The sequence below is a fragment of the Uloborus diversus genome, chromosome 1 (genome assembly GCF_026930045.1).
Source record: "Uloborus diversus isolate 005 chromosome 1, Udiv.v.3.1, whole genome shotgun sequence".
Taxonomy (NCBI): Eukaryota; Metazoa; Arthropoda; class Arachnida; order Araneae; family Uloboridae; genus Uloborus; species Uloborus diversus.
The window spans coordinates 170,074,278-170,087,257 of NC_072731.1; the positions used below are offsets into that span (position 1 = coordinate 170,074,278).

General features: G+C 36.0%; 1 protein-coding gene across 1 annotated transcript in view; it reads right to left on the reverse strand.

Moving 5' to 3' along the window:
- LOC129217017 (receptor-interacting serine/threonine-protein kinase 4-like) overlaps window positions 1–12,514 on the reverse strand; it is a 39,934-nt gene extending 27,420 nt beyond the window's left edge. Inside the window, exons 1-2 of the mRNA XM_054851252.1 lie at window positions 12,511–12,514; window positions 9,525–9,742 (exon numbers count right to left, since the gene is read on the reverse strand). Coding sequence (XP_054707227.1) covers window positions 9,525–9,742; window positions 12,511–12,514 — 222 coding nt within the window. The remainder of the gene's footprint in view (window positions 1–9,524; window positions 9,743–12,510) is intronic.
- Window positions 12,515–12,980: the final 466 nt, after the last annotated feature.

Genomic DNA, 12,980 nt, shown 5'->3' on the forward strand with positions numbered 1-12,980 from the left:
CCTCTCGCCTCAGCACTGCAGACAATGCAATTGGCGTAAGGTATTTCATACTCACAAATTGTGCAACGAACCGCTGTCGATCCACATTCGAAGAAAGGGGTTGCATCTTCTCCATTCCAGACGATGTTGCTGTCATTTCTTTTGGATTTTCTTTCAGTTATATTTTTTGCGAGAGCTGAGCGCCTAGACCTCTCAACGAGTTTACTTTCCTCTTGCGTTGAAGCAAATGGTGGAACAGGAAGGATGACTTTGTCTATTGGTAGGATATCTTCACTTTGAGAAGCTTCTGGTTTGTGTGGTCGGCCACTATAAATGAATAAAAAAGAGCGAGTTAAACGAAATAAAATAAACTAAAATAATGTAAGAAAAGTTTAAAATTTAAATAAATATGCAAATAAATTATCAATAACAATGATAATTACTGTTATAATATTTTATATTATACTTAAATTGCATCCACATCCTAATAATATAAGATAAACAATGAATGTCACTAAATCTCTTTCCAAGATTCTGCTACATTATGCGAAATATTCGAGGATGAATCATATTTATTTTCGTGTGGTAGCAAAATGATAGCGACGTTTGAATCTGCATTTCAAAAATGTTGTACAGTTCAAATACAAAGTAAAAATGCTATAATATATTAATAAAATAAGTATATTTTCTAAAAATGAACATCATCTGGCGATGAAATTGTTTTGACAAAATTATAATAATTTCAAAAGCAAAAAGTTAGCGCGAAAATTACAGCAAGGTTTTACGAACCTTTACGATTAGATTCTGAGGCCATTACTGAACCGAATTAGCCTGTTACAATACATAATTGTCTGCTGTAAATGTTTTCAGAAAGTGTCCAGTTTGGATATCTTTTCTAGTCCTCGCAAAAAGTGCAATAAATAATTTACTAAGTATTTAGGAAGCTGCGGGTTGAAGATTATGGCTTTTGAAGAATATCTTTACAAGTATTTCTTTTAATACGAACTACTTTACAATATGCAAAATTATGTTTGACGTTACCAAGCACGTCAGATAAACCGGTAACAATAATACAGCACAAAATGTTATCCGTCTTGTCCTGATGCCAGTCTTACTACATCCACTTCTGCAAGACTTAGTTTTTAAACAACAGTCACATGTCATTAAATTTCCAATTACAATGAACAATCGAAATTTAGTATAAATTTTCGTGCTCTACACATTATTGCAAACTATGCAGGTATCCTATGGCATGATTAGCATCTAAATTAGTCAAAAAAAAAAAAAAAAGAAAGAAAGAACTTTACCTTTAATTTGTCCATACTTACACTTTTGAAAATACAGGGTATTTACCAGGAACCGCATGTTTCTGTAAAGGTAAATACACGGCGAGTTATGTGGGATTGTGGTTTGGAAGTTTCAGGTACAATTACAATGTGGAACCTTGAGCACCTTTGTTTTGTTGTGAAACAGTTTTACGCTATCAACGAGTCCGTGACCCATACTCAGCGAGGTTGCCGTCGGCATCTCAATGGTTCACCGCGCGGGCTGACTCTGGATCGTAACACAATTATTTTGAGGTGAATGCATAGTGTGAACATAACGGGATCATTAATGAAAAAAAACCCTCCATTGCCAGCAAGAACCATTCGATGCTTGAGAATGTTGATCGAGTGCACGGCTACGCTGGAGTTGAAGAGCCCCAAATATTCGCCGAGGAAGCGAGCCTCAAACCTCGGCATGTCTGTGTCTTCGATAAGAAACATTTTGATTGAAGACATTTAGTTCTATCCTTATAAGTTTGTGGTATGTCAGCATCTGAACCTTATTGATTACAGATGAAGTTTACGATTTTGTCAGCGAATGATGGCGATCTTGGACCAAAAGCAAAATGGCAGTTTTACTCATGAGCGAAGAGGTTCATTTTCAATTGGATGGCTGCGAAACAAGCAAAACTGTAGATTTTGGTATCCACAAAAATTTCAAGAGAAGCTTTTATATGTTTGAAGATAAATACAAGTCATTCCACGAACAATGTTACAAGATTCATTGCAGAGCTTCAGTGAACGTCTAGAAACACGCGTTCAAAGGATGTCACCTATGGAATGTTAATTTCGCTAGTTAATTTTTTGAAAAGAGGTTCTTAAAATTTCAAGTGTGAAGAACACATTAATTAAAAAATAATTGTTTTGTTCAAAATTTAAAAATATGTGGCATTTTTAAAACCATGCGGTTTCTGGTAAACATCATATATTTCCCGACCTGTGTTATTTTCATTCTGGAGTCAGCAAAATCCGTACTTAAACTTCATTGCATAAATTTGTTTTTTTAATACGTAGAAGTTAACTCTGTCATATCCGTATATAACCGGTGAAAACTAGAACGCGGTGATAAGCGGGCTACAAGAGCGCTATGTGAACTTGTATTAAAAGGTTTAGTCGGATCCACTTCAGATTTTTGGGGTTTCTGCAATGCTCGGAAATTCTGGAAAAATATTTTAGTGTCAGCAGGTTTGAAACATAGAGTATAAATAAATGAACAATTCCGTAGCTACAGCCGCTGGCCGCCATTCAATACGCGAAACTTGAAGTAAATTGGTAAAAGCGTAGCCTACGGCGATGCAAAGCTGTTTGCATCCTATCAGGCTATGGCATAAGTCGTTTGCTTGCCTGCGCTTTTCTGAAGCGTGCCCGTCTACGAGAAGGATTTGGTTACCCCCTCCGTTGTGGATCTAGTTAATACTACATCTATGGCTCGAAACAATTACGAAGAGTTGAAATAAAAATTGGTACTGTTGCCGATATCAAATGCAATATATAACAAGAAATACCGAGGTCGGTGAATCCGGCTTCTGGAAGGAGATGCTACCGCAGGAGTCCGATTAGGCGAAATCGAGTTCTCGCGGCATTTGAGTGTGAGCCTGGGATCGGAGTCGCAGCGCTGGAGCCTCAGTTTCTCCATCTGATCTCGCTTGTGACGCAGGTATTCTCCCGGGGAGGTGCGGCGGTGCGGCCGAGTTCTGGACGGTGGGTTGCAGTCCTCCGAGAGAGCGCGGATCAGTCTGGGGCGCTGCCTAAAGAAGTCAAAAAATACGATCTTTTGTCACAATCAGAAGATATTTGCGACAAATGATAAAACAAATCTGATAGCGCAACATGTTACAGCAAAGTTACAGTGATGTCATTGCGAGTCACAGTGGTACCAAAAGGCACAAAGAGACAGCACTGTGACGTCTTCCCAGAGTGACGCTGTGACACATGGTGCCATGTTTCCTGTGACTTAACCGCAGTAATTTGTGACCAATCACCTTGTGAAATTTTGAGGAAGTCATTGCAACATCATTTTGTGACATAGCCACGAACTGTACTTGGTACTTCTAAAATACTACAATCTGTTGTAAGGTTTCAGTGACAAATTGTGGCCGTCAAGTGAAGGAGACTATTTTGTGACGGTCATGCAATTTTGACATGCGGGTCACATCCTAGTCATCGTGAGTCGCATATCAAAATTATCTTCGTGTCTTAGTCATTGTATTATGAAGCAAAAATTGAAATTTACACGGTAGATGCTCGCTTGTGTGGAAATTTCATTGTAAGTCATGAATATCATGTGCATTGAATTCAGAAAATTGATACTGATTTGAAATTATCCGTTTAATTAGAAAATTTGTCTGGTATTCACACTTGTCTTTCTCCACACTTGTCAATATGGCGTTAAAAATATTTTAGATAGGCTTTATATTCAATTAACTTCCATGGTGCATGCTTTTCAAAATTTGCTTGGAATGTGATGTGGAAAAATTATATTAAAAGGTCTTTAACTCCTGAGGTAAATATTTGATGTAGAATTTAGAGAAATTTATGTCTAATGCTTTAAAGCTATTATGAAAGTCAAATATCTCAAATCAAAATGACATTCAAAAAAAGTTCAAAGCTCTTTTAAATGCTGGAACAAAGGATTTCCACGACAGAATGTATTTACTACTATTTACATACTGTGTAATGCATTAAATTTAAAAAAATGTAATGATAATAATTTAATCCTATGAAAGTTATCACTTTTGCCGAGCGTCCCGTGACGCACATTCTTTTTTTCGTTTCTTAGCAAAAAAGAAAAGGCAAATCGCATACCGTCAAAAAGAAGTAGAACTAGATTTTGAACCGGTGAGGATTTTTTAAGTGAAAATAAATGACTAAATAAATAAGTAAAACTTTGACTGGTGTTAAAGACTTGTCACGTACAATACGTGTTTAGATAAGTAATTTGCAACAATTAGGGGGCACCTCCCCCTGCTCGCTGCTGCTCACAAACAATCGAAGATTGCTTCGTAATCTTATTAGATTCTTGAAGATTTAAAGCGCCTGTTAAGAAGAATATGATGAAAATGTACGTTAAGTATCTGAAAGATATAATTGGCTTGAAAGAATAAAAGCATTTATGTAATTTTTTGAATATTTTTTTAATACCCAATAGTATTAGAAAGAATTCAATAATATTTGAATTTCGTGATTTCGTTTACTTTAGCCACTTCCCTTAATAGCTGCAGAGAAACTATTTTTTTTAATTAGCTTATCTTTATATAGTCGAGGGAAAAGTTGAATATAGAATTTAAGGAAATGCATTTTTTTTCTTCATTATTCATCCCCACTCCCCATCCAAAGAAAAAAAAACTTTTTTAAGGCGACGAACCATAAAATTATAAATACAGATTTTAGTGAAAATACTAGTCTTCATTTTAGGACTTAAAAGTGAAAAAGAAAAATATGAACTTTTAAAAGATTTTAATTACCATACAATCCCTAAAATCGGCATTTCTCGCATTTACGAAAGAGCTGCAATTCAAGTCTTCAATTAAGGGCCAGATTATATGCCAAAATATTAGGGTATTCATTTCTTTATTGTTACTAAGTTAAGTTAAAAATCGGGAAAATAACGAGATTTTCGATTTTTTTTCGAGAAGAAAAAAATTTAATCCCCGGTATTGGGTGACCCCCAAATTTGAACCTCGTTTTTTGTACAAATTTGCTCGATTAACACGTGAACATATGCGGTAATTATTTCAATTCAAGAACGTAACATTTTTAAAACTCTCAACAAAGTGATTGTTTGGTAAGAGTCTCCCCTGCATGTTGGTAAAATTTCGGTAGTGACCCAAAATTCGGCATGCTCCGAAATGCAAAATTGGTGTTGGTCCCGTTGCTGCCTGACTTCGGGCCCTATGCTGTACTTACTTTTAACGAAGCAGTAAAAATTAGACAAATAAAAGTCAGGATTTTCCCAAAAAAACATCGGTAATACATCGGCATTTAGATGTTTTTCAAAGCCAATGTGCCGATGTTTTCTCCATGTTAGCATCGGCTGCCGATGCCAATGCCGATGGCTACGTTTTGAACCATCGGCGCTGATGCATGCCCTGGCCAATGCATCAATCGAGTTCTACGAACAACATTATTTTTTTATTGTTATTGTTCGGACAAAACTCTTTTGAACAATATCTTAATACCAGCTACGGTAAAATCGAAGACACTTACATGTTAATTTCAACAGGGGATGGAGGGGATTGTCTATCTTCATCTGAGGTACTAAATTCTTTGGAGTCGCTGCTTTCCGATAAGGGGCAGTAATTGCACGTCTCCGAATCTTCATTGCAACCTATCAAAAGAAAAAAAAATATTTCGATGATCTTTGGCACACTAATATACAATTTAATCACAATATATATGGGAGTGTCTGAGTACTATAAAGCATGTTGTCGGTGTAAGATCAGTATTTCTGGCAAAGAGATTGCACGCCGTATAGCAGTTAATATCACACCGAGTTCTGCCTCAGCGAGAAATGGCGATTAATCAATCTGTTAGACGATATGTGGATGCTTTTACCCGAGGTCGAATCATTGGAAGTTGGAGGAAGGCCGCAGTGTGACAAGTGTGGCTGCAGAGTTCGGAATTGCTCACAGCATCGTTTCACGACTTTGGAGACAATTTCAAACTACAGGAACAGCTATCTGGGGGTTCAGTAGTGGTCGTCCACGAGGAACCACACCCGCAGATGACCGGTATATTGTCTTACAGGCCAGAAGAAACAGGCGGCAGACAGCGGGAGAAATCGCTAGACACACGACACAGGCAACTGGATGACCGATATCGCGTTTTACCGTGGCCAGAAGACTCCACTGTGGTGTTCTGTTTGCACGACGCCCTATACGGTGTGTACGGGCCTCTAACGCCTGCCCATTTGAGAAGGCGTTTTCTGTGGTGCCGGGAACACCGGAATTGGAGAGACAATGAATGAGGACGAGTACTCTTTACAGATGAGAGCAGATTCAGTCTGAGTAGCGATTCTCATCGCATACTCATCTGGAGAGAGCGGGGAAGCCGCAATCATCCCTTTGAACATCATTGAAAGGGACAGGTATGGAGGTCGCGGTGTTCTCGTTTGGGGAGGCATCATGCTTGGTAGTCGTACAGACCTTCACATCTTCGACGCAGGTTCAGTCAAAGGGACCCGTTATTGTAACGAGATTCTTCTTCTATATGTGCGTCTTTTTAGAGGCGTTATGGGTCCGCAGTTCCTTTTCATGGACGACAATGCACCATGTCATCGCACAGTAGCTGCCGAACAGCTCTGAGAGAGTGAGGATATTGAACGTATGGATTGGCCAGCACGATCTCCGGATCTCAGTCCCATCGAGCATGTATGGGATTTTCTAGGCAGACGCTTGGCAGTTCGTACCTTACCACCAGTAACGATTCGGGAGCTTCGATTGGCGCTGCAAGACGAATGGGCAGCAATGCCTCAAAAACTCATTGACTCCCTCATTCTCAGCATGGGCGGACGCTGTGAACCTGCCTAGCAGTCGGGGGAGATCATATCCCCTACTACTTCTTGCTGGACACCCATCATAGGGATGTTTCGGCCTTCAGTCGCATTGCGCTCCATGCTACTTTTTCAATAAAGCTTCTTTTTATCCCTCTGATTTCTCTTTTAGTAAGTGTTGCTTACATTACACATGTCCTTACGTATTGTGGATCTTACGGTATTAAATGTGTTGATTTGGAAAGCTTTTGTACAAAGTTATACTGAAAAAACCGTCTCGCCCTTAATTTTTGCACACCAGTGTATATATATATATATATATATATATATATATATATATATATAAAAGAAACATTATCATAAACTGTATTTGTAACCTTGACAATTCAATCAAATTGAACATCAGAACTGAGTTGAATAGGCGCATAGGCAGGTTATTGATACTGGTAGACGTTAAAATTATTAGCAATATAAAATTGAACAAGAAATAATGAACATTTGAAAGATCCATTGGGTATAAAATACCCAAAATGCTCTCCAAGGGTTGGGAAAAAACCATGAGATGTTTCGTGAGAGCTGCTGGAGAAATTGCCTAAATTTCGCTAGCAGGGCAATGGTATGGCCAGCAAGGCCCCAGGTACGAGGTCAGCAGGACCCCATATTACAGGGGATTTGAGAATTATTCAAGATGAATCATTAAAAAACTTGATGGAAAAGGGTTCAAAATTTCGATCGCAAAGCCACATAAATAAAAGAACGATCATAAAATTATTTTGCAAAGAATTGGATATTTTTATATTAAAACTTGCTTATAAATACAATCGACCCATTGAAGGCTCTCTGGAATGGAAGAAAAATATTTTGGATGAATTCAGTAATTGTTATAATCTTCAGGAGATTCAGAATAACAACATAATTGATAAAAGCCTTGAAAAAAGTATAGAGGACCTAAAAAACAGCTTTATTATTAATACTTTCGTTGATAGAGTGGCTAACAATTTTGCCAGCATGTGCATTTTTTTTATAAACTTAAACTAAATACGCGACATTTCAATTTCAATTTTCCTTTCCTTTTTATAACTGTTAAGTTTGATAAAAGTCGATATTCATAGTATTAATACTTTTGATTTTGAAAATTGTTTCACTAACATTCCCCACAATCTCATAATCGACGTTTTAATTAGGATTTTCGACAAATATGAAAAATACATCAATCTAGATAAACACTGTTGGATATACCTAGTTAAATTTTTTATTTTAGAAAATTACTTATACAATGGTTCAAATTTCTACAGACAGAGCAACGGGATCCCAATGGGTACATCTTTATCTAGTGCATTTGACACAATATCTCTTTGCCTTATTACGAATATATTTTTTTAAATAAACAACAGTATAGAAGCTTTTAGATATATAGATGACATCATCATTTTTAACAACAACGATTTTCAATTTACATAAAAATTTTACCCAAATGAACTACTGCTGAAACAGATAAATAAGGATAAGCTAGTAAATATCCTAGACCTCAACATTCATCTAAATAAAAAAAAAGATCCCAGTGTAGCTTTGTATAATAAACGTAACGATTTTGATTTTAAAGTCCATTCTTTAATTCATTTTCACTGTTGCGTTAGTAAAAAAATTGTTCAGAAATATACTTATCTCACAAATTACTAGATAAAAAAAATCTGCAATAATAAAACAAATCTGAAGACGGCGATTCAAAATTTAACTGCAACCTTAACTGAGAACCCATATCCGGAGCATCTTACCGAAAATCTCATTTGCAAGCTTATGGAAGAGAAGCGGTAGGTCATTTTGTTTGTTCCATGGATTTTTTTTTGTTACATGTTATTTCTCTTGCTATTGAGTTCAATTGGGATTTTTTTTCTCTTGTAGTTTAAATTAGTTATGAAAGTGTTCTAACTAATTTTCTGTAATGTTTGTAGTTTTGGTTTGTAAATGTTTAGTTTAATTACTTTCTGCCATGCTTATATTTTGGACTTTCGGTAATCCCTTTTGCTTGATTTGTGGATGTCGGGGTACTAGTGCTGCTTTTTTAGGCAATTTCGCCAGCAGCACTTACGAAGCATCTCATGGTTTTTTCCCTACCCTTGGGGAGTAAACCCCTGATGAGGCTTCAGGGTACTTTGGGATTTTCCAAATTTTTGTTCTTTCTTTTTCAATTTTATATTGCTAATGTATGTATATCAGTCGTCAGTTACGAAATTTCGTTATTTAAAAAAAAATCTTCTATCCTAGCAAGTTTGTGGTGCACTAAAGCAAGGAAGCTTAAACAATAATTAAACGAACCATTTGCAATGTTTCTAAAATGATTTTATTAATTTACATGCAACTGCATCTTGATTGTCCTAAAATAAATGTGTGCCTGTTGAACTTGATCGTGAAATAAGCAGTTCTCAGTGCTGTTTTGCTGTTGCTTGTGCTAGAAGTTATTAAGATCCAGCTGTCCTAAATCCCCACTGGCTGATAGTCTTCACTAATGATCATTTTAGCCATAATAGCCCAATAAGCTTAAGCCAATAGCCCAGAGCTGAAGTTTTTTGCTATCTTTTCGTGTTCTACAATCCTGTGGGTACTGACAGAACAGCAAAACTACTGCAACTTGTGTTGCTTTAAAACAGCTTTTCTGTTCTATTGACAAAGTTACAGATGTCATCATCTTTTCTGACTAAGCAGTAGTTTTTTATTTAAAAGAATATAACCTGTGGATGGTTACCAGATTCCGAGGAAGAGGAAGAGGATGTGCTACAAGACGTGGAGTTCTCACTGGAGGTGGGGTCGTCTGCCGCATTCGAAGACGAGGATGACTTCCTTCTCAATGTGTAACCACCCTCAGAGGAGCGACGCGGGGCGGCTCTTGGACGTTCACAATGAGTCAGCTCGGTAGCACTTCCGCCTAACACCAAACGACGGTGGTCACCTGCAAACAAATTACGAACGATTGGAATACATATCTTCCAGAACACTTTGCTTATTTGGCATCATAACCATTATCGCTTTTTAAGTAAGATAATATTGGGCTACTCCTAATCTACACTCCAGATATGATACAGATAATTTTGAGTCAGATAGTCATGACTTTTAAGGTTAAAAATAAGTGATAGGATACTTTTAAAATTCGTAATAAGTAGAATTTATGTTAGAATACTTTCAGCAGTCAATTTTGTTTTAAGAAAAGTAACGTCATGCGGATTTGAGAAATAATGTTTCATCATTATGATAACAAAACCGGTTTATGAGTAAGACAATACGTGGAGCGACAAATAATCTCACGTTTTCATCATGCGCAAAACTTAGTATGTAAGTCTTTTCGTACTCTAACCCTAAAAATACTATTTCATTATTAGGCACAAGACGAATGTCATTAGGAGAAAATCCATTCAAAACGAAGATATTTATGACCGCATGATATTCAAGTTTATCAGCTTTAAAGAAAAACACTTAGGACAATTACTGTGAAAATTCAAGATAACAAACTACTTGAGGGAACAAGTTGAAGCTTATCGTGCACCTATTGCGAAGAGATAAAATGGAGGCAGTCAAGACTTTGATTCATGAAACCAAGATCTCAAGTCACGTGACGGATTTTTAAGCAAAGCATTGGAATAAATCAGGTTTCACGTAAAACGTGCCAACCATTCGTCGTTGTTGAGTCACGTGACTAGAGGTCTTTGAGTCAGCTTAGCCAATGAATGGACACTTGCTTCTTTCATTTTAATTCCTGCTCTAAGAGTGCACCCCTGCAGGAAATATACATTTAGGGTGGTCCTTATTTATATGGGAAAAAAAATTTTCGGAATTCAACAAGTGACGCCCCCTAGTTTTGTGACACTATAATAAAAAGTAACGTGTGCAAAACTTGAACTCGATCGGTCAATAATAACACGTGCCCCTAGGCCGTTGAACTTTAACACTTTTGATAATTTTCCCACAAATCTTCGAGTTTTTACTTTAAACCCAGTACATCGTTTCTCCTAGGTTTGCAAAATATTTTTACAGTGATGTAGCACTAATATTAATCTTTTTAGTTACTTTATATCATCTAAACATTTTACGTTGAATAAGAATGAAATAATGCTTTAGAAACGTTCTTTAATCGTACGCTTTTCTCAATGTATCTCGATAGTGTGTATTTTTTTCCGATAGTCTTGGACGGTCTGTAAAATCAATTGTTTTTGTGATTCATATTTGGTAAATTTGTTGTGAAATTCTTCGATTAATTGTGCTCCTCTTTCAATTGTATCATTCACAATTTTCAGTATTTTAACTATCTCTCTTCCCTTTAAAAAACTACCTTCATTTTGCGGTGAATCAGGATCAAATAGGAAAAAATCTTTTAGTATTTGTAACTGATCAAACAGTTTTATTGACTCGTGATTGATTCTATAAAGAGGAAGATCTTTACTAAAAAAAATATTCCAAATCATCTACTGTTATCTGAAATTTGTTAAACAATCATCAGACACGTCTTCCTTATCACAAGTTTTTTTTTATTAGTAATTTCCTTTCTTCAAAGTTAATTCCTTCATCTATTACCGACAAAGCTACTAGTTTATCCCCTAAATATCATAAATGATTTATGAATTTTCCAATCACTGCTACTGCTGCATGTTTGTCATCATTTTGTACGCTGCTAGTTTTTCAGACATATTATATTATTCAAAGGAGCCTCGATTGGGTTGCTGCGAAAAACCATATCTTCAAACAGTATTTAATTGTAAACCAGCTTTGAAGGGCTTTCTTTTCATGTAAGATCAATTTAAATTGTTTCCTAAATATAAAAATTTTCAAACAAAAATTCCTTTTGCCACCCATGTGGCTCAGGGATAAGCTCCAGGTTGCCGAAAACATACCCATGTAGGAGGAAATTCACCAGGAAATATTATTACAAGTTACGAGAAATCTCTGTAATCTTTCTCAATTCCGCTTTTTACGAACAATAATATGTCATCAACTTCGTCTTTTAGAATTTAAGTGGTATGTGTTCTTGATTAAAATGTTATAAGTTCTGAATGATGGAGATCTTTCCACAAAGTTTTGAAGCGCTTAAATAATTGAATATCTGATCTAGAACTAGGAAAGACAAGAACTTCTTTAAGGACACACTCTGCAGTACGATTTCAAGTGCATGATGATGGCAATCCAAATGTAATATATCACCGTTCAGTTTTTGCTCTAAAAAATTGCATGCACAATTTATATGGTTGGTATTGCAAGTCGTTGTATCAAACACTACAGCTAGAGCAGTTAGCAATAAAGAGCTATCATCTAACATATCATAGTATACAACTGAAGAAATATCTAAGGAATTCCGAGTAGCTGTTCAATATTAGGACCTGAAGCTATCACGGTAATCCTGTCGGCGTTCTTTTTCCAGTTACATCTGAATGTAACTTTGCATCCCAGTGAATAACTACAAAATCTAAATTTAAATTCATGAAATTTAATTTTACCTCTCGAAGATTTTCTCTTGCTCTCTTAAGGAATGTACGATTGATCACTAGGTCATTTGGATTTAAATTTACTGCTTCTAAATAGGCTGTAAATAAATAAACAACATCTTTATCCCTAATATGGCATTTGTCTAATAGTGATGAAAGGCGAGATGATATCAATAGTTGGCAAGCTTTTTTGCATTTTGGTAAACCAGCTGTAGGAAACAAAAGTTCAAAAGGTTAGGATAGATACCCATTTTGGTTTCTAAATCTTGTGAATCGCAAGAATTTTATGATAATAAAGGACTATGTACTGAAATAGAAAAAAATGAATTTATAGATTTCTACATTGTTCCGATCTGGATATTTTTTTTATTTTATATTTTAGCTATGTAAAATTTAGTATATTTTTATGTTAGGAGTAATCGAGGATTTTTCGAAATTTATACTTTAAAAATTAAAAATTGCATAAGCATTTAGGTATGTTTATAACTAAAGAACAGCGAATTAAAATATAATTGCAATTACTTATATTTACAGCATTGAAACCTTACGACTCTATTTGCTACACCTATTACATACGCAGGGAATTTCGTAAATCAACATCCCCAAAGCCTGGAGGGGGCAATTTGTTGTTGTCAAAGATCATTCATTAATGGCCTAGGTCATTCATTAATGGCCTATAGAATCCCTTGTGTTCATCTTGGTGGGAGGAAGGTTCCC